This window comes from Brassica oleracea, chromosome C4 (assembly GCF_000695525.1).
Source record: "Brassica oleracea var. oleracea cultivar TO1000 chromosome C4, BOL, whole genome shotgun sequence".
In the NCBI taxonomy this organism is placed as follows: Eukaryota; Viridiplantae; Streptophyta; class Magnoliopsida; order Brassicales; family Brassicaceae; genus Brassica; species Brassica oleracea.
Genome location: NC_027751.1, coordinates 4,770,552 through 4,793,494, shown reverse-complemented (window position 1 = coordinate 4,793,494; position 22,943 = coordinate 4,770,552). Strand labels below are relative to the sequence as shown.

General features: G+C 32.0%; 3 protein-coding genes across 3 annotated transcripts; 2 read left to right on the top strand and 1 right to left on the bottom strand.

Annotated features, from left to right (window-relative positions):
• Positions 1 to 888: 888 nt before the first annotated feature.
• On the top strand, positions 889 to 3,637 carry LOC106336966 (probable dual-specificity RNA methyltransferase RlmN). The gene is made up of 10 exons (XM_013775968.1): positions 889 to 1,242; positions 1,325 to 1,400; positions 1,478 to 1,575; positions 1,662 to 1,763; positions 1,840 to 1,926; positions 2,127 to 2,243; positions 2,498 to 2,601; positions 2,718 to 2,857; positions 2,953 to 3,089; positions 3,189 to 3,637. Exons 1-10 carry the CDS (start codon positions 994 to 996, stop codon positions 3,369 to 3,371), a joined length of 1,293 nt encoding a protein of 430 aa, XP_013631422.1. The 5' UTR covers positions 889 to 993; the 3' UTR covers positions 3,372 to 3,637.
• A 960-nt stretch (positions 3,638 to 4,597) lies between these two features.
• On the bottom strand, positions 4,598 to 6,380 carry LOC106337071 (expansin-A4-like). Its single transcript, XM_013776099.1, has 3 exons — positions 6,086 to 6,380; positions 5,683 to 6,001; positions 4,598 to 5,246 (listed from the first exon to the last, which is right to left on the bottom strand). Exons 1-3 carry the CDS (start codon positions 6,225 to 6,227, stop codon positions 4,937 to 4,939), a joined length of 771 nt encoding a protein of 256 aa, XP_013631553.1. The 5' UTR covers positions 6,228 to 6,380; the 3' UTR covers positions 4,598 to 4,936.
• Positions 6,381 to 8,419: 2,039 nt separating this feature from the next.
• LOC106337903 (glutathione S-transferase T2-like) lies at positions 8,420 to 9,973 on the top strand. The gene is made up of 5 exons (XM_013777004.1): positions 8,420 to 8,526; positions 8,584 to 9,049; positions 9,307 to 9,408; positions 9,612 to 9,693; positions 9,789 to 9,973. The coding sequence occupies exons 1-5, from the start codon at positions 8,420 to 8,422 to the stop codon at positions 9,971 to 9,973; spliced, it is 942 nt and encodes a 313-aa protein (XP_013632458.1).
• The last annotated feature ends 12,970 nt before the right edge of the window (positions 9,974 to 22,943 follow it).

Sequence of the window (22,943 nt, the reverse complement as noted above, 5' to 3'; positions counted from 1 at the left end):
GCGAAAAAACATTTTTTTTGGTGCAAGGTTCGAATATCATCGACCACAATTTTTTCTGTTTATTTTTATCCTTTTTAAATTATTTAGTAAGAGGCCTAAAATAAAATGTGCTGCTTCCAGCCCAAAATATTTCCACGCCGGGCCTGCACTTTACCCAACCGTAGAGAACATGTGTTTAGCCTTTTAAGCTTCCTCGTCTGTTGTGGTATCTAATGAAGTAAGTATATACGAATGAGGTTATTTTTCTTCTTGTGTTATAACCACTGTTGTCTCGTACTTTTTTGTTCTTCAATACATTTGATGTATAGAGATTTTCCGTTATCTCCAGTATTGAATCGAAACTTTTAAAACGATACAAGTAAGAATACTATAAGTTAATCAGTGATGATGCACTGCAACAAATTGTCTTGTAATGTCCATAAACCACAATTTAAATCTATAAAAATCTATAACATGTTATACTCCCTTAGTTTCATCATTATAAGTGTGGTTCATGGTTTTTCCACGGATATTAAGAAAGTGATTTAATTTTTTGTTTTATCCATATTTAATATATTAATTTTTTTATTAATTAATGAACTAAAAGTAAAGATAAAAACTGGAAAAAAATATTTAATATTTGTTTTAAAAATGTAAAATGGCACTTATAATGAAACAAATTTTAAGAACTAAAATAACACTTAATCGGAAAGAGTATATACGGAAGAAAAAAATCATACTATATGTAATTTATCGGTTTGATGAGTTTTAATCCCTTTTATTCGGTTTTGGGTTGGTTAATTCCACTGTTTAGTCAAAGCATCGAGAGAAGTCAACATTCAAATTGAACAACGCGTGTCGGTTCTTTCTCCTGCATTCGAACTGCGTGCCGTCTTTTCGGCTTATCCGCTTAGAGACCAAAACAAGCTTCACTTCTTGTCGCAAGAGAGGTTTTAGCCGCAGAAGAAAGGGTTTACGTTTACTCTTTGTGTCTTCTGTCTGATCCTCAAAGATATGATGACGACAACAACCAATACCATTGCTATGCTTCACAACCTCGTCTTCACCGTTCCCATCTCGCGCATGGTCGTGCGCCGCTACTCCCTCTCCACAACCGCCGCCGCAATCTCCACCGCCACAACCGCCGTGCCATCTCTGAAACCGACCACTTCCAAACCGGCGCGTGCTCCGCACGTGGACTCGCAGGTCCTCCTCGGGATGTCGGAGCCGGAGCTCCAACAGCTCGCTATCAAACTCGGTCAAGTAAAGATCCAATTTTTTACAAAATTACAAGAACTTGGAAAAAAAAAAAAGGTTCTGACTTTAGGGTGAAATTGTTTTGCAGGAAGGATACAGAGGGAAGCAGCTTCATCATCTTATCTACAAGAGGAAGGCTAAGCAAGTTGAAGACTTTAGCAACTGTAAGCAAATGATTTAGCTTTCTTCTTCCTTAGACATGTATGCAGATTATGATTTAATCGATCTTTGATTATGATAGTGCCGCAAACGTTTCGAAAAGAGCTTGTGGAAAGTGGGTATAAGGTGGGAAGATCTCCAATTTACCAAACTGTTACTGCCACTGATGGTACCATTAAGGTACTTTCAACACATAACTAACTTAAACTTTACAATGTTCTTGTTTGATAGATGTTTAAACGGTGTCCATTGTTTTATCTTTATAGCTGCTGTTGAAGCTTGAAGATAACCTGTTGATCGAAACAGTTGGTATACCGGTCCAGGAAGAGAAGGGCATAACGCGCCTCACTGCATGTGTCTCTTCGCAGGTGAATCTGACTATCTTGTTGTGTTTTTGCGTGATTGAGTTTTAAAAAACTGATGTCTTGAAGCTCTCTGATTTAGGTTGGATGTCCACTGCGTTGCTCGTTTTGTGCTACTGGGAAAGGAGGGTTTTCAAGAAACCTGCAGAGACATGAGATCATTGAGCAGGTTTTTTTTCTATTACCTACCACCTCTTGTTTTCTGCAGCTTATATTGAAAAAGAAATCATTATACAGATTTATGAATTGGAGTTTGGTTAAATAGAATACCATAGGCATACTTTGAAGAAGAGTATCAGTGTATTTAGTTGTTTCATCCCACATTTAAACGTGGCTTTGAGTTTTCAAGTGCGATTTTAAATGTTCTAGGTGTTGGCTATAGAGGATGTGTTCAAGCACAGAGTGACAAATGTGGTTTTCATGGGAATGGGTGAGCCCATGTTGAACTTAAAGTCAGTGCTTGATGCTCATCGTTGTTTAAACAAGGTAACATTTGCCATCTTCCCTTTCGACATGTTTCTTGCTAATGAATGAAGTTCTTGCTATGCACTGTAAATTCATTCACAATCCAAGACCATTTAAAAAAAAAATCATATTTGACGGATAAGTATGACACTGTAAGTTGTAAACTAGGTGCACTTGATTTTCTCGTTTATATCTTGTGTAGAGATATTGAGTTGTACAATAGTAAGATATAGCAGTCACTCTTGTCTCTTGGTATGCTTTTCCTTTACACTCAGGACATTGAAATCGGGCAACGAATGATTACAATATCGACAGTTGGTGTTCCAAACACAATCAAGAAGCTTGCCTCTCATAAGCTTCAGTCAACCTTAGCTGTCAGGTTGCTTCTTCACTTCCTCGTTTTATTTATGTCCTGATATATCTTCTCTCTTTGATTGCCACATCTTTTATAGTATTATTTACTCATTCCTGAGCTTTTCTTCTGTCGAATCAAAGCTTACATGCTCCAAACCAGAGTCTCCGGGAGAAAATTGTACCTAGTGCCAAGGCTTATCCTCTGGAAGCAATTATGAGTGATTGTCGTGATTACTTTCAAGAAACAAATAGACGAGTTTCCTTTGAATATGCTCTTCTAGGTTTGTTGAGACTTGAGATAAGCTAACTTTAATGTTTTTTTCTCCCTCGTTTATAACATTTAATTTTCAACACAAGCTGGTAAATGATGATGCAGCTGGAGTCAATGATTCAGTTGAGAACGCTTTAGAACTCGCGGAGCTACTACGTGAATGGGGCAAAACGTATCACGTAAACTTGATACCTTACAACCCTATTGAAGGATCAGAGTACAAGCGACCTTACAAGAAAGCGGTATGTTGATAACAATTAGGCCTGAGCATTATGTCTTTGGTTTGGTCTGTACTTTGGCTGCAGCAAGTCTCTAATCTCTTTAGTTAATGGATCGTGCAGGTCCTGGCCTTTGCGGCTGCATTGGAGTCTCGTAAGATAACAGCAAGCGTGAGGCAAACAAGAGGGCTTGAAGCGAATGCTGCTTGTGGTCAGCTGAGGAATAAGTTCCAGAAAAGCCCTTTACTCGCTGAGACGGATGGTCAAGAGTCTAAGCCAGAGGCAGAAGAAGCTGTTTCTTGTTGATGTCCTGGATTGGACACATCTCCTGTTTTGCCAATTGAATGGCTTTGAAGAGGAGATTTGGTTCAAGTGAAACTTTGCCTTTGGGTTGGTCAGTGCACTGAGGTTGAAGGGACTGAGAGTACGTTAGAGAGGTGACGACTTGGCTTTATAGATTAGGCTTATATGTCTCTGATGTATATACTCTGGCGACGAGTGAGGAAACTTAAGAAGTGTTATTCAATCAACGGTATTAACAGATTAAATCCATAAAAAAAAATTAAAATTAACTTCAAAAAGCTTACCTGAATTATCATACATCTTCCTTTATGATGCATTTTTATTTTGACTTGGTAGCTTTGTGTATCCATCTTCTTTGTATATAGACATTAGAGAGAGCATTATGACGCAGTTGATTTTTCAGTAATGGTTAATGTGATTGTTCACTGTTTTGTCAAGAAGAATCAAACTGAAAAAATCATGTAACACCTGAAAGTACTCTCAACAGTGATGGACTTCTTATTTACAAGAGTTCAGTATTTAGAAGCTTCTGTGGGTGTTTCGAGCAAGAAGAACATTGTGGTTCCACAGCTTCTGCAATGGCACATGAAAGATTTCACCTATGCTATTGAGTATCTTAAGGAATGGATCTATAGCGAGTTACCACGGCCAGGGAGCCTGAAACCAATGGACCACGGTCATTTGATGTTTCAAGAAAAAAAAATCAAAAGCTCATATAGCAAAAATGGTAGAGATTCAAACATATATGGCCACGAATTTCGTCATCTATTGTCATTGTAAATGCTATATATCATGTAGAATAGAAGAATACAATGTTTACACAAATACTTTCATGATAAATGGAGTAATACAAAACAATTAAAATATGTATAATGGAAGTGAATAATTAACTTTATCTAAATTTGTAAGTGGAGAAGACATGCTCCGTTCATATCACCAAAAGAAAAAGTCCCGAAAAATGAATAGCAAGTGTAGACTTGTGTTACGTTTGCATCAAATGCTGTCGGGAAATACTTTTATTATTTACTTTTTTAATTCATCGGTCAAAAAACAGTTCCCACTCATTAAAGGCATTTACACCTATAGCCATTGAATTATTCTTGTTTCTCGTTACCAAATCCTGAGTGGGATCCCCGTGGATCTATCACTAACGTGCATTAACTTCACACTTACTCCTAGAGTAACTCTTTTGTAATTGGCTAGTTAAAAACAAACCAGAAGATTAGTACTAAGAGTCTAACACAACCATATTTTAGATTACATGAAATTAAACGTTACAAGTTCTAACTTACAACAACCCAACCATTGTAAAATACTTGAAGTAGTTGCGGGCTGTTACAAAATTTTCTCACTGCCACTTCAACTCCTCTTTCTCACTCTCTCTCCCCCTTCACAACTAAAACACCAAACCCCAAAATAAAATAAAAAACTAAAAAGGAAACACACACAAAAGTCAAAGATACTATTCTTCGCCATACCTTTCTCTCCTTTCCATATATAAACTTTTGAACCCAAAAAAAAAAAAGCGAAATTAGCGGAGAGTTTTTCTTCCGTCTCGAAACTCGCTTTTAGACCCTGAAATTCTTCCCGACAAATGTTTGACCAAACTGCCAGTTAGAAGGAACAATGTTCCATGAAGTAGAGGTTCTACGGTCACTGCCTGTGACTCGGAAAGAAAGTGACTGACCAACCAAAACAGCGTTAGATTGCCAGTTCTGACCCCAGTTTCTGCTCAAACTCATCCAACCAGTCCGTGAACCTTTCACGCTCGTCCTCACTATGTCTCCTGCTCCCGCCACGTTGGTGATCAGAACCAAGTTGAAGTAACGATGACCGTTTATTGTGAACCTTATCCCTCCTCTCTTTCTACAAGGCACCCTACAAAATCCAAGGACCAACATTTGCTTAACACTCGTCCAATCACTCATATTTTACATGTCAAGCAAAATTTTAGAGAATTTAATTTATGGATTAGTGCATTAGAGAACACCTAATAAACTAAATCCATTAGTTGCATCTTTTCTCATATATAAACATACCATTTTGTTGTAAATATCATACTAGTAATAAAATAACACAAAAATCAGTTTCTAGTTTTTTTTTTTTTGGGCAATCGCAGTTCCTTTAAATAATCAGTTTTTATATATTCTGATTTAAAAATAAATCCATTTTAAGTGTGGTTTGTCCGAGGCACAATGGAACCAATCCTTTGCACCACTACCTCGCCACCATCTTACTAACTAATTCTCTTTGAACATTTTATGTTCTTGTTAATATTGCAAATGTCCCAAACGTGTAATGCAAGATTTTGTACCTGCGGTATGAGACGGGGACAATGCCGGCGCGATATTGGGCAATCTTGAGGAAGACAGGCATGGCAAGATCGAAGTGGGCACGTGGAGGATTGCACCATCCGCCGTTATCGCTTGCCTGAGCAAAGTTTGGTGGGCAGAAGTTGGTTGCGGTAATGAGGATCGATGGGCTACCTGAGTGGCACCATTGTGGGTCATTGGCGCATTTTAGCTCAAAGCAGGCTCCGCAGCTCATACCGTTGTTAAACAGCGCCGTGCTCAAAGCAGCCGTGTTAGTTCCATAGCCTTGGCTGTATAGGTTCCCGTAACCACAAGCTCCTCCTGTAAACAAAAACTATTTTGTTAAAAAACATGAAATGGTGCATTTACTCTGTTTTTTTGTTCTGTTTATTTTTTTGGACTGACCCATAGTGCCGGAGGCGTCGCTGCCACCGTAGAAAGTGGCGTGTGCAGTTTCCCACGCGCCTCCAGAGTAGACGCCGGGGATCTTGGCGTCGGCGAGGCTTAAAAGGAGAAATGTTGTAAAGAGAATTGCTAGTTTAGCCATTTTGTGTAAGTTGTTAGAAGAAGTGCTCTAAATTACTACGAAGGTAAAGAAGAAGATGAAGAAAGTAACAATAGCGCTTTTGAGCTTGCGCTCTTGCTAAAGAAGAAGAGTTAGGTTTTGTTAGTTGGAGAGATGATGGTGAGGAAGAAGGAGTGAGGTTCGGTATTTATGGAGGGAAGGAAACTCTAAAGTTAAGAGTTAGAGAGACATTGAGAAATATTATTTTCTTTATTTTGATTTCTTTTGTCAAAATTGAGTTTGAAAAAAAAAATCTATTGCTATTTCTACGTAAGGTGGAGGTAGGTTTGTAACGGTTTTGTCATGTTTTAAATAGATTAAAATCTATTTTTTCACTTACGATAATATTGATACTCAAAATATTTTATCTGATTGTTTTCCTTGGATCTAAAAAGAGTTCCACAGCTTTAAAATATCGAGTTTACTTGTGCGAGGCGTTTCATACTTATGATGAGAGTCTTTGTATTTATACAAATGCATTTTAGTGTTTGTTTCTCTGACCAAATGCAAAAGACATAAAGACTTTTTTGTCTTTTGACTCTTATCGTTTTTCACTTGTTTATTTTACCTGCATTGATAAATCTAGTTCAAAGAAACTGACGTTAGAGCATCCGCATCAGCGGATTAAAAGGAGTTCATGGGCTGGGGTTCATAGGTCCGGAAATTAAAAAGAAAAGTTTTAATGGGTTTAAATCGGTGATCCGTCTCTTGGGAGTGAGCCCGTATGATACGGATTCAAGCCACGCGTCGAACAGGCAGTGGTCACGCGTTATCGCGTCGAATGCGAGAAAAATAGGGTTACGCGTGAGAGGATTCATTTTCTCATCTATTTTCGAAAGCTAGGGTTTCTCTCTGTGGAAAGCGATTTCTCGTGCGACGCGATATCCGGAGATTTTCTCGATCGAATCGACGTCGGAGTCTCTCGTAAACGATCTCAGGTCAGTATCGACTACTTTGACGGTTTGATTGAATCTATTTGGGGTCAAAAGCGTTATCGGTTAATGAAAATCGATTTGGGGGTTTTGATGTAGGGTTCAAAATCGATATGGAGGTTTCGATTTAGGGTTAATAATCGTCATGCGGGTTCCATTTAGCGTTCGTTTATCGGGGATTTGAAATCCATTTGGGGGTTTCTACTTAGGGTTCGAAATCGAGTTTCTGGTTTCGCTTTACCGTTTATTGTGTTCTAATCTTTGTTTTTTCTGGTACAGATGGATCCCGCAGAAGAGAGAAAAGAGACAAAGAGGCGGAATGAGTTGATCAATATGCAAGGATACATGGCAGATTTAGAATACGGGATTTCGACGAGGTGTCCCTGTGGTGGGAGAATCATTGACGAGGTTCGGGGGAAGGACGACTACGACACTCTTCCTGGGAAGCGGTTCTTCACCTGCAAAAAGTACGAGGTAAGCGCTTCTTCTCAATTAAATTATTTCCATTTAATTTTCTTTTCTAACGAGATTCTCATATGTGTTTTTGTTGTTAACAAGGCTGATGGGCTTCATTACCGTCAGCCTTGGGTGATTGGTGTCCAGGAGCATATCGAACGTCTCACTAAGCGTCTGGAGGAGGTTGAGTTGGTGATCAACTGGATCCCGGAGGTCAATAATCAGATTGAGAGGCTGGAGGTAATGTGACTTCCATTTTTTTTGTTTAAAATTTGTAATATTTTCCTTCTTTTTTTATTAACGGACTAACACATTGTGATTGTTGTTTCCATGTCCAGGCAGAGGTTAAAGCCCTCAATCGGGAGGTTGATAACCTCACTGGGCAGGTTTATAACCTCTCTGTGCAGGTCGCGGACTTGGAGAAGCTATGCTTCGACTGAAAACAAAAGGTAACACTCAAGCTTAATTTGAACTGAACTATGTGTGCTAGGTTGAGTTGAATTTGAAATGAATCTTGATGAATGGTTGAGTTTCAACCCCGTGTACTTGTGTTTTGGCTGGTTGCGTAATCAATTCGGCTGCTAGGTAGAGTTGAATTAGAACTGATTTGATGTTTATTGAATACTCTATGTGTAGTAGTTGTAGTCTAAAAAACTTTAATCAATGTTTGGTAGTTAGACCCACTTTAATTTTTTGTCCTTTCAAAGCAAAAACTAGTTTAAAATCATAGGCAATCTACTTCTGAAAACACAAACCAAAGTTTAAACCCATTTATCGAAAATCAAAATGGATCCTTTTAACTTTAACTCTTCCGGGTTGGTTAACCTAATAGCCTCTCAGAGCAGTCAAACAATAGACTTAGGGTGTTCAGAGGTTCCTAAACCGGCGTCAAAGTGAAAGTGGACAACCAAAGAAGACGTTGTCTTGATCAGTGCTTGGTTGAACACCAGCAAGGATCCAATCGTGAGTAACGAGCAGAAGGCAGGTACGTTTTGGAGGCGCATAGAGGAGTATGTCAATGCTAGCCCTCTGCTCATTGGCTCCGTTCCTAGGGAGTGGAGTCAATGTAAGCAGAGGTGGGGAATGATGAATGAGCAGGTCTGCAAGTTTGTGGGAAGCCATGAAGCCGCTCTGAAGGAGCAAGCGAGTGGCCAAAATGAGAATGATGTCATGAAGGCTGCCCATGACATCTTCTTTAATGACTATCATGTCAAGTTCAGTCTGGAACATTGTTGGAGGGAGCTTAGGTTTGATCAAAAATGGAGATCACACCCATTCTCGAAAGATGGTGCAAAGGAGAAAAGGAAGGAACCGGCGGAGGAGGTACCTGCGGAGGAAGATGTTAGGCCTCCTGGCGTTAAGGCTAACAAAGCAGCCAAACGCAAGAAGAACATGAATGACGCAGCTTTTGATCAGGTAGAGAGCATATTAGCTGCCAAAAATACTATATCCAAACAGAAAATCCTTGACTGTTTGCTAGCAAAAACTGAAGATACACTTTCTCCACAAGAATTGTCTCTTAAAAATAAACTCATTTCTGAAATGCTTTGATTTGGTCAGTGGGTTAATTGCATTAGATATCTGTGAATTTTTTTAATGAATTTTTTAGTAGGTTAATGGTTGATATGAACTTGATGGCATTTGATATTTGCTGAATATGTTTTGGGTTGTAGGTTTGCAGGTCACGGGTTGCAGTTGGTGGATGTGTGCGTGTGGACGTGTTGTCAGTAGGTCTCGGCTTCTTTGGATATGGCACGCATTTTTCGGATTATCAGGTACGCATTTTTCAGATTACCAGGTACCCTCAACGATATCAATGTTCTTGATCGGTCACCAGTTTTTGATGATATTTTACAAGGTCGAGCACCAAAAGTTAAGTTCAAGGTCAACAACCACACTTATCGTATGGCCTACTACCTTACTGACGAAATTTATCCAAATTGGTCAACATTTATCCAATCCATCCCACTCCCTCAAGGTCCTAAAGCAGAGCTATTTGCCGAACGTCAAGAATCCACCAGAAAAGATGTCGAACGGGCTTTTGGAGTATTGCAATCAAGGTTTGCAATAGTTAAAAACTCAGCTCTACTATGGGACAAGGAAAAGATAGGAAGGATTATGAGAAGTTGTGTCATATTGCACAATATGATAGTAGAGAATGAACGAGACGGATATACCCAAATTGATACATCTGAGTTCGAGTCAGGAGAGTCAAGCAAAAGTTCCAAGGTGAAAAGGAGAACAAGTTTTAATATCGGTAATATGTTAGGCGTTCGCAATGAAGTTCGAGATTCAGAGAAACATCATCTTTTGAAAGCTGATTTAGTTGAAAATGTATGAAAAATTTTTGGTAATGTAGATGAATAATCTTTGTATGTTCATTAATATTCTTAATGTATTGAATAAAAACTTTTCAAATATTTTAAAAACTAAAAACCAAAAAAAAAAATTATTATTTTATTCCTATGAATCTCTTCTTCAGGTTCACTAATACATATGCACAAACGATAGAAATTCATCACTATTCATGGTTCCATCAAAAAATATTAAAAAATTCTTATGAACTCCAAGAGAGAGTTCATTGATGCGGATGCTCTTAGTCTTTAGCTGTTTATCATTTTTATCAATCTAAATGCAAGACTTTAGTTTTTTTTTTTTTTTTTTTTTTTTTTTTTTTTTTTTTTTTTCTAGGCGGTAAGCCTAGACTAATCCCCACGAGGTCTTCCATCCGGACACGCACGGTTATAGGCGGGAAGGTGGCTAAGGCGACTCGAACCCAGGACGGGCACTCCAGCTGGAGTTCCATTACCACTAGGCCAAGAGCTCTTGGTTATGCAAGACTATAGTTGACCAAAAAGAATAATGCAAAGACTAAAAGAATTAACTTGATGGAAATATTTTGTTATGCTTACCATCGAGTTAATTCTTTTAGTCTTCCCTTGGTCGATGGATGCTAGTTTTATTCATTTATCCATGGTTATAAAAACATCACACAGTGAATGTTAGTTTTTTTTTTTTTTTTTGAAAAGGAAACGTTAGTTTTATTCATTTATTGGTTATACAAAAAGCGAGGTTTTCATTACGAATTGGGACAAGAAAAAAAAAGGATTTGGTATGCTTAAAAAACAAGTTGCAGCATCAATCACGAGCATATTTTGCTAAGCTTAACAGTAAACACATTGTTTCTTAACCTTTTTTGGTCATAAACCTCTTTTCTATTTTCATGCATAAGCCACTGCAACAAGTTTGAATTTATACATGATAAGCAGTCAGGGCCGTGCTTGACCACAAGCTGGTCAGGCATATGCTTGGAGCCAATATATTTATAAGCAATTTAGGGGCCAATTTGACAAGAATCTTTGATAGTTTAGTGGTTTAGCATGCTTATACATTGGTCAATGTCATGTGTTCAAACACCATAATACTAGTTTTGGGGCCAAAAATTTTTTCCTTGCTTCTAACCTTTAAAAAGTCAGGCACGGCCCTGTAAGCAGTTGCCGCCAGTTGAGTTATTCCAATTGCCTTTCCATTTGAATATCTATCTCTCAGTAGCTTTCTACCGATTGCCGCCAGTTATTTACACCCACATTCAAAATATTTCACTTCCAAGTATAGACAGAGACTCACTCCCACTTTACATAGAAGAAGGTGCTTTTTTTTTTTTTTTATCAAATCGAGTTTCAAACAGAGAAAAAAAAAGTTAAAACAAATAAATAAATGGAGGACCCACATCGCCCGCATTCATCGGCCCACCTATTGCGCCGTGCATTAGCGGTACGTAAAGTGATACAGTCCTATTTGGTCAGTCAATGTTTTGTGTCATGAAAATTGTCAAAAAATACATTAAAGAGGAAGGCTTTCCATTTCTTTTAGTTCCTCACGTGAGAAAAGTCAAAGCTTCATATCGAGTGAGTAGAGAATCAAGGATGTAAGTTCATATTAGTATGATTAATGTATAGCTTATGTTTATGTAGTAGCTACGTTTATCTGACTATGCCTTTTAAAAATATTTTATGCAGAAACACGTACAATTTAATTATGGTTATGTTTGCTTGTAGTATATATAAATATTCTCTTAGAGCTAACGGTCATCTGTTAAATTATACATATACTTCCTTAGTTTAAAAATTTTAGAAGTAATAGATGAATTTTTAGTTTTAAATTTCGATACTGCACTTCGATGAATTTTAAATTAGCTTCCGTAATTTTGCTACACAAACTTTCACTTTTTCTTGTTGAATAAAAAACATGCACACTAACGCACTTCAAGTATTTAACCTTTAGGCAATCGGCGCGCCAACATCATCAAAAACAGCAACCTAACAGTAGTATAAAATTATAATGTATACTATGTATCAGTTTCAACTTTTCAAGGTAGTATGGTTAATTGCCATACTAAACAGCAATTAATATCAATAATCATCAGAGGTTTTTTTCTAAGTGATAATTGGGAAATGGGAAAATAGTTAGGGCATCTCGGACCCATACATATTTTTTCTTCTATAATTCTCACAAAAATAAAATAACTCTATTAGATGATAAGTTTTACTCCAATAGTTTACTTTACAGAAGAGAAAATAGAGGGATTTCACTTTTTCACTCTATATTTGGAGTAAAAAAATAAAATCCCTCTATTTTATTTTCTATAATAGAGTAACTCTATTATAGAGTAAACCGTTGGAGCAAAATTTACCCTATAATAGAATTACTCTATTTTTGTAGGAATTATAGAGGAAAAATAGGTATGGGTTGGAGATGGTCTTATGGTATCTTCAACCACACTCTATTTTTCGTTATAAAATAAAGTTTAGAGTTAAAATGTTCCAATGATATTCTATTTTTTAATCTATAATAGTGTAAACTTATTTTTTATTTTATATATAGAGTAATTTTTTTATTTTTTGTTCATCATTCTATTTTTCACTTTAAAATAAAGTATCATTGAAATAACATTTAATTCTATTATATAATTACTCTATTTAAAAAAAAATAAAAATAAAAATAGAGTAAATGATCGAAGATCTTAAGGAGTGACAGGTTGTCGAGGAGCATTAAGGATTGTAATATATGGCGATGACAAGGCATATCTATGCACCAACCAGATCTTCTTATATCGACCACGTCACTCCAAATCTTATTTTTTACCACGTCGGCCCAACCTGTGCCAGCTCTCACCGTTTTGTTCTGCACTTGTAACCATTTGGCCACGTATCAGAGAAGAATTAAATCATCGGTAGCTAAACAAATCCATCTCGAGTTTCTCTTCTTTTTTTAACCTTAAGTTTAGAATGACACGCAGATCAAGAAAACACAACGTAAATCAAACAAATCGAACAAATACAAATCTAACTGGTTAAGCTAATTTATTAAATTAGTGTATTTAACCAAATGTTAAAAAAAATTATAAATTAAATATCTAAAACAAAATACAAATTCTTATCAATTTTTTTATTAATTTAATAAATACAAAAAAATTTAAACATTACAACAACAAAAACCGTAAAACAAAAAAGCCGTAAAACAAAAAAAAACTATCATTCTAATTAATATATTAAATTCATTAAAATGACAAAAAGTATTCTATTTCCCTTTAATTATTTTTATAGTCCAAATTAAAATCCAATTAAGATCCAAATACGTTAATTAAGGCTGGACATAAAATCCTTAACCTGAATTTCGAACTAAACCCGGACCGAAAAATTGACTTGTACCAAGTCCAAAATGTAAAAAATACCTGAATGAGTTTTGTAGGGTGTTATAAAACATATCCGAACCAAAAATGTTATTAACTGAACCCAAACGGGTCAAAATCTAGAAAATATTTGAAAAAATGAGCTGAATGTCCAAATTATTATATAAACAATTATTATTATTATTATTTTAATTAAAAAGAAACATTTTTTAAAAACTTATTTAAAAAATATAAAATCTGTTAATGTGTTATATGTTAACAAAAAGTGTTACAATATATATTAAAGAACAATATATATATACATAATACAATATATTTTATTTATAAAAATATAAAGCGATTTTAAAATAACCTTTTGATTTATAAATATATTAAATTAAAATATAAATTGTTAAATAGCTTGCATGAATTCATTAAACTATTTATATAAAATATCATAATATAACAACTACTTTTTTGTAAACAATATTACTTATTTTATTTATGTTAATTGTTATCAATAATATAAATAAAATAACTATAGTTATATATTTTAGATGATACAAAATAATATATATGTAAAACACAAATATTTTTATATATTTTTATTAGTAATAGTAGGTAAATTATTGTATGAAAACAAAAAACTATAATAAAATATTAAAATATATTTAAAGAGAATATGTGATTATTTTTAAATAAAGTAATTTACCTACACATTAATAAGTTATTGTATTTTTAAATAAGTTAACAATAAAATAATATAAAACATTAATAGAGAGAGAGAAAAAATATGCATGCATGTGATTGGTTTTCAGCATGGTTTCAGTCTCTATTTTTTTTCTCTGCAGATTAAAAAAATAAACACTAACATTAATCTGCATCCAAATCTTTAAATATTTTATAATTAAATTTTGTTCTGTATTGAAAACATTGAATGAAAAATAAAATGCAGAACAATCTGCATCATAAATGTACTGCATTTAATCTGCATTTGTACTAGCTTCGAATGGCATTCAAATCAAAAAAATGCATATCAAACTCTAAATGCAGATCACGCAGAACAAATGAAGATCAAGCAAATCACGCAGAACAAATGCAGATCTAACTGATTTAATTTATTTATGAAATTAGCATATTTGACCAAATGTTTTTTTTTAACGACAACTGATTCATTCATTGATTAAGTCACATACAAGAGTTGTTCATACATCGATCTTACATCAAAAATAAACAGACTTAAACACAAGTTTTTAGTTACAAAGCCAAACATTAAATAGAAACGATGAAGAAGTGAATTTCTACGATGCTTTGGATACCGAAGCCTTACTCGCCAACCGATTGTAAACCGATTTCTTTCCTTCTTCAGAATCAACCCCAAAATAATGAAATCGTCGTTTCTGGCCATCATCTTTTTGATGAGATTACACGGTCTTGTAATATTATTGATGCCAAACATTATTTGCTTTTCCATTGATGCGTCAAACCTCCATGAATATAATATGCCCGGGTCCCAAATCCGCTCATCAAAACACAATAACACACTTCGAGATTGAATATCAATCTCATTTGTTAATTGAAGTCTTGGATACCGGGCATCGCAAAAGATAAAGAGATCCTTCACGGAAATTAATGATTCGTTGCGGGTGAAATCAAACCATCGATATACTCCCACAAAGAACCTTGAATGAAACGTCTCCATAACCGGAGGAAATTGTCTAGATAGATATGCAATATACCTTTTTGAAAAAATAGTAATAAATACAAGAGAACAAATTCTAAAACAAGATAGTTTCCATGACCAAATGTTAAAAAAATAGTTTTGTAAGATAAATATCTAAAACAAGAGGACAGATTCTTACAAATTATTTTTATTATTTTAATAAATACAAGGAAATTTAAACATTATATAAAAGGTAAATACAATTACAACATACAATAACGCTAAAAGATTTTTTTTTCCATATTTGCAATAATTCCTCTGTTGTTTACCATAAAATTTTCTTGTCCGATTTTCAGCTTTTCCAAATCATTTTTTTCACCCCTAGAACTAGCATTTCCAATCTCTGCATGGTTTGGGTCGGAATGGGTTATTACGGTTGTAATTATTAGGATTTACTTAGGAAAACCAACTTTTTTTTATTGCATTGTTTCGAATGTTGTCGGGTTTGGGTCATATTTCTATTTTATAAATATAATTAAGTTAAAAAATTGTTTCGATTCGATTTAGGTTTAAAGTTAGAATTCAAAAAACAAAAAAAAACTCTAAAAACCGCCTATAAACTCGAAAAACCCAAAAAAATATTATGATAATCCAGGTTTTTAATAAGTTACAAGTTATAAATTATATATTTATATATAAGTATTTTAAAATTAAAAATTATTAGTGATGTCTAAACTGAATATATATTATAATATTCAGGAACATTTGTATAGAATATACTGTATAAATAAGTAATATATGTTTCTTACTAATTTTATAAATAAATTTGTCTAAAGAACTACGTAAAAAATTAATCAAGTGAATTAATGTTTGGTTTAAGTAATATATGTTTCATATTCATTTTATAAACAAATTATAAAGAAAATTAATGTTTGGTTTAAAAATGAATCAAGTGAATTAAACAAAACTATTGATAAACAACTAATATTAAACTGAAAAAATAAATCAAACGATATTGCATGCAGATTTGTCTCCATCATGCTGTCCAACACAGTTCTTTATTTATCTACAGATCTATAAATTAGTTTCCAAAATTAATGTTCATAATAATTATTATATTTAAACTAAATATTTATTATAATATTCACGAAAATTTATATAGAATATACTATACAAATAAATAATATATGCTTTACATCTTTTTATTAGCAAATTTGTCTAAAATAAATTATTACTTAAGATAACAAATGAAATAAACTATTTAACTATAATTTTAAAGGAGTTCATTTTTAGTTTTAAAATGAATTAAATGGGCTAACTGAAATTATTAATAAAGAATCAATGCTGGAAAAAATAAAAAATAAATACATAATTTGTCTCCTGCAAAATACCCAGCACATTTTCCCCTTTAATTGCAGATGAGTGATTTACTTCCTAAAATGAATCTGCATGCAGATTTAACTGGATTTTTTTATTCTGCATTTAAAAAGATGATTGGAAAACAAATGCAGAACTATCTGCAAATTTAATGTTCTGCATAAAATCTGCATCTTCATCTGCATCTCATTCGTAGCATATTTCATTCAAAGCCTTAATAAATCCATCTAGAGTTTCAATCTAAACATAGAATAAAACAAACGGGAGATGCATAAAACTTGTGTTTTATAAGCTAAATTTATTGCAAAATTTTCATATTAACAAAATTGTTTACGACGATAGATTTTGGATGGTGATTCAACTAGAGATACGAAAATGTATTTTCTATTGAATTGGTGAAAATGTAGCAGTTGCTCCAAATTGATCACAAATGCAATATTTTTTCAAGTAAATTTACGTTTGTACTCCGTGTCCAAACATACATGAACTTGCAATTGCATACTTGGTAGTTGTCAAATTAACCAAAGTATGCACATGCACACATAGTCACATAGAAGCTTAACTGCTTAAGAGGCCTTCCCTTTCGCATCATGAGAGTAAAAATGCACCTGCATGTGAATTATGTATCTACCACTCGTCTCCCAACGAATTCATGTCTTTACATTTATTTCGTTGCAGAATTTTATATATATACATATGCGCTTCTACCACTTGTAAAGTGAGTTAAGATCTAAATGTAAGAAGGTATCCTACGTTCTAAGACAGTATATAATGGTCGTATGAGTTTTTTTTTCTTCTTTGTTACTATAGTTGTATGAGTTCAACATCTTAATTTACACTTTTTCACAATCACTATCATCTTTTTTTTTTTTTTTTGTAAACATCATCTTATTTTTCTTCAGTCGATTAATTTAATACATATACAAATTTTATTTCTACAATGATTTTGTTTAATAAAATTTAAGACTTTAATTTATATTATGATTTCTTTAAATTAATTCCTATATATTAATTTTAAAATTGATTATAATTTAACTAAATAATTAAAATTTAATTATATTTTTATACTTTTTACTATTTTCAAAATTAATATTATTAAAAAAATATACAACGACATATTCGAGTTCGTAAAATATTTAGTTAATAAATACCAATTACTAGTTTAACTTTTCTAAAGCAATTGTTATGAACTCACAAACAAATATCAAGTCATTATGTTGTCGGTTTGTATTATACTCCTTCTATTTCATAAAAAAGTCATTTAGACACTTTCACATATTAAAAATGAATAAAATACATTTATGTTTTTTCATTTTATCTATTTAACTAAAGTATCTGAGATAAATAATTTTATTTATAAAATCAATGCACTTTGTAACTAATATTAAACTGAAAATAATAATAAATTGAACTGAATTCTAAAATGGCACTCTTTGCCTAACAGGAGAAAAAAATGTTAAACCAAACATTTTGTTAAAAACAGAAGAAGTATGTACATCCAGTATATGAATTAACAAAAGCTGTGCGTTTTGCTGTACAAGCAAATTGCATAAACGGTGTTTGACAGCGACTACATATTTTGTAATGGAATTTTTCGGGGCCAAATTTTCGGGGCCAAACTATATTGCCATATTGGGACTCAAAAAGAAATTGATTCCTTTGAAACGATCACGTGAGGTCGTTAGAAACAAAAGGAAAACACGTCGTGTAGAGATTGGAGGTATTTATATAAAGAAGAAGATTTCGTGGCAATATGTTTTTTTTTAACTGGTTGGTCTCTATCAAATTGTTTAATTTAAATTTTTATCTACAACTATATAACTTACCAATATTATTTTAATTAATTAAAAAAAAAAGTAGCTGCATGAACCTTATCTCCCAAAGCAAAAAAAATATTGCTAGAATTTTTTTGTATTTAATTTCTACACTTACATTAAATACAACTATATTCAAAAAAAAAATCTACAAACTAAATTTTATAGTAAAATTTTACAGTTACATCCTTGACAATCATCCCATTAAAAGGGTTTTGAGTTCTTTATGATCTTTCGTTCTAACTTTCAGAGTATTTATGAATGGTTAGTTTTATCTTTTATTAAAATTTTGATTTTTTATTCAAAAATGTAGCAACATATTTTCAAAATTTGTTTCATTTTTACTTTACCGTTTTATAATTAATTATTATCAGCACTTTATATATTTCAAATTTACTAATAAAAATAGATTAGATTTATAAAGAAACACCAAATGTATATATTTTTAAATGACTCACCAAAGCATTCTGAAATGAAAATTATTTTACTTTATTCTAATTTTTCTAGATCAACATAGAATTTTCAAAAATTAATATTTGCATGATTTTCTTTATCAACATCATTTAGATGAAAATAATAATATAAATTTTGAAATTAATTAGATGACATTAACACCTATAATTTATTTAAATACATAATAACAACATGTTAAAGTTACTGATTGGTTTGTAAATAACAAAAATAAAGAACTGAACAGTGGTTTCCAAATTTTAATAAATATTGTTTAATTCTGTAAATTTTGAAGAATTAAAAAATAAAATATCATTGAAACAAAAGATAAAGCAAAATGTGAAAATGAAATATTACTGGAAATGGTCTTAGAGCATTTTCAATACGGATTTTAACATGAAAATATCTTCAATCTAGCCAGTGTAAGTATTTATAAATATTAAATAAGAAAAATTTAGCTCTAGCCTCTAAATTTTAAATCATGGAACTAATTTAAATATCTCTGATGGTTTCAACTTAAATTGCCTATAATATCTCCAATCCAATATTTTACCAAAAAAGTATATAATTTATAACTTTGGCTATCTAAACTGGCATGACCTCTTTCTTAGATTAGCAGTTGTTGTCGACAAAAAAAAAGATGATGTTAGTCTTTTGGGTCAATAGTTGGTGTTTATCTATGATTAATCATTTTAGCGTTAAAAAAAATATTTTGATAATATTGGTCAATACTTTTAATGAGGGTGTTAGCAAGTATTGAACAAAATCTATTTGGAGAAATCTTTTGAAAGCTAACCACAGTAAGTTTTCCACCGACAGATTAAGGAATTGGTGGACTAGCAACGAACTTAAAATAATCAGAGATTTACCAATGTATTAAAATATGAAAATAAGTGATTTACTTTTTCAAATCACAAAATGAAATACAAATTTACTTAAATCTATATTTTAGATTTATTAAAAAAAATTTATACAATTAAATAACCTGGATTTTTCCAAGTGTACATACTCAAATGGAACCTTTACTCAAATGGAACCTTATGCTTATATTAGTCCAAATACTCAAATGGAACCTTTTTTTTTTCCTCAAATGGAACCTTTTACGTCAAGTACTTGCATCATATATTCATATATATGTTACGTTAATTTAATTTTCATGTTTTATAATCATTAGTATAATTTATGTTTTTCAATTTATTCAGAGTTAAAAGTTTTAGAATTTCATGGTCTTCACTAGTTCTTTAACTATGCCATATTATAATAACTCTTGTTAGTCCTTCGCGCAAGCTATCTATTTTGATGTTCTAACAAGAAAAGAATGAGAAAACGTTCAACAAGGCCAATCACTCATTGTTTGAAAAAAAAAAAAAAGCAATCACTCATTTTAAATGAAAACCCTTAATTTAAGCTCAAGGGATTGGACCAAAAAGGACCATTGCTAAGTTTATGTCTTCCCTTTGCATGCATCGATGTCTCGCACTCATAGTTATTAGGCTTTACGCAACACCCTCTTTTTGCCAAAGATTAGATCCCAAGTTTTGTCACGCAAAGCATCATTCAGAATCCTATATTTATTATGCTTCACCTTTTTCTTCTTCATTTCATTGGATTCCTACATAGGATTTATATTTGTACTAAATACATTTATTTCAATCAAGATATCTATTTGTACTAAATACATTTGTTTCATTCAAGCTTTGACCATTAATTTGTGTATTCTAGGAATGATTGACCCTTAAAAGCACATATATTTAAGTATAATCTTGTTACTTTTACTACAAAGTATGAGCACGTACGACGGTGTTGCTTAAGAAGAAAGCCAAGTTATAGAGTGTATATATTCATTGGGTTTATCTTGATAAAGTACATTTAGTTAGGTTCATGACTCCATATATGATCAATACTATTAAATTAGAAACATGACCTATTGATATAGATTTAGTCCAAAAAATAATCCTATAATATATACTTATAAAAATAAACCATAATAATTTCTAAATGTATCTAAATATATATTTTGTAACCACTACTTTAATTCTTTAATAGTAGGAACCCACTAACAATAGCTAACAAGTAAAACTGTCGACGGATATTAGTTCCGTAACATACATTTCTTACAAGTCTACAACCCTCTATAATGCATATCATCCTAATATTTATACAGCTAACCCGTAAATTGATTAAACCAAATTGGGTTATGAACTTTAATATAGGCTTTGTTTTTTTTATATCGTTAAGGAACCTGAAAACTATGATATATCTAATAACCTTAAGAAATTGGATTACACTATTTAAATTACATATCTTCAGCAACAGAAATATTAATACTTCAAATTATAGTGGATATTCTTGGTTTAATTTTTTTGTAATATAAATTATAATATTTTTAGTGACTATAAATTAAAATATAAAATGAATTTTATGATATTTTTATTTATAATATTTATTTTTTTAAATTTTAAATACATTTAGAAACAATTTTTACATTTATTTATCTACAACCATCCGCAACCGCAGTTGAAACAATTTATAACGTTTTATGATCATTGTAAAACGCGAACAATGCTATCTTAATAGAACTATCAAAACTCAGTTGAAGATTTTTTTTATTTATATTATACAACATAAAGAGGATAATAACAAATATGATGTATTATTGGGTGATAGAAAATAATATAAAATATTTTTTCATACCAATTAGTTTCACAGGTTTCTTGTGGATTTTCTTTTATTATATTTTACAACATATATATATACTATCATAAAATTATAATAGATAATTGATAATAAAAATGAACTAATCCAAATCAAACAATTAGTTTTGTTAATAGATTCATAATCTACAAATCATATCATCTTTTTTTTTTTATAAAAACTAAAAATTTAACTTCCTATTTATATTACAAACAGATTCTAATAATATAACTAAAATGATAATTGAAAGTTATGTATTGGTTCAACCAGTGGTTTAACTGGTAAGTCGGATTCTGAATTTTAGCGGGTTTTATTTAATCTACAAAATCATATCATCTTTCTTTTTATAAAACTAAAAATTTAACTTCCTAATTAGAATACAAAAACATTCTAATAATATAACTTTTAAAAAATTAATAATTAAAAAGTATGTATTGATTCAACCACTGGTTTAATTGGTAGCCGGGTTCTAGGTTTTAGTGGGTTTTTGTAGGTTTTACTGTATTATTAAATAATGAGTTTTTCTTAAAAATCAAATCGGATTACATACCGGATCATCGGATTTACCGATTCAACCGCGGATCTGGATCGAATTTCAAAACACTGGGTATAAGTGTATAGTTATGCAATATTACAAATTCAATATAATTATCAAAACCTCTTACTAATAATTTAAAAAAATGGTATACACATATATGATTACAAGCGGGTTTTCGTAGGTTTTACTGTATTATTAAATAATGAGTTTTTCTTAAAAATCAAATCGGATTACATACCGGATCATCGGATTTACCGATTCAACCGCGGATCTGGATCGGATTTCAAAACACTGGGTATAAGTGTATAGTTATGCAATATTACAAATTCAATATAATTATCAAAACCTCTTACTAATGGTTTAATTGGTAGCCGGGTTCTAGGTTTTAGCGGGTTTTTGTAGGTTTTACTGTATTAAATAATGAGTTTTTCTTAAAAATCAAATCGGATTACATACCGGATCATCGGATTTACCGATTCAACCGCGGATCTGGATCGGATTTCAAAACACTGGGTATAAGTGTATAGTTATGCAATATTACAAATTCAATATAATTATCAAAACCTCTTACTAATAATTTAAAAAAATGGTATACACATATATGATTACAAAAAACATAAAAATTAAATTTCTAAAAAAAATTAAGGGGTTTTTGCCAAAACTAACCCACAACTTGATTTTAACCCCAAACTTATACCCAAACTTGAATCAAATGCAAAACTAACCTAAAAGCCTAGTGAAATTACAGCTCAGCCCCTTGTGACCAAACAAAAAAACAGAAGCCATTTTTACGAATATAGCCCTAGTAAATCGTCTGAGTCGTCTGAGATGTTGGAAGTCGTCTGGACGACTGAAGTGTAAGTCGTGTGGTACCGGTTTATTTTAAAAATAATTTATAAATCTTGTAAAAAAATATTTTGATGCGTGAAAAATAAAAATCAAGTAATTATAAACAGTTTTAAGTGATATAAATTAAGATATGATAAAATTGATTTGTTTTGAAGATAGATGAGTGGAAGTAGTGAATCATGAAATACTTTGGTTTAGGAGTTTGGCAAACATATGTTGTAGTATTGTATGTATTGTTAGGGTTAGATTTTGGA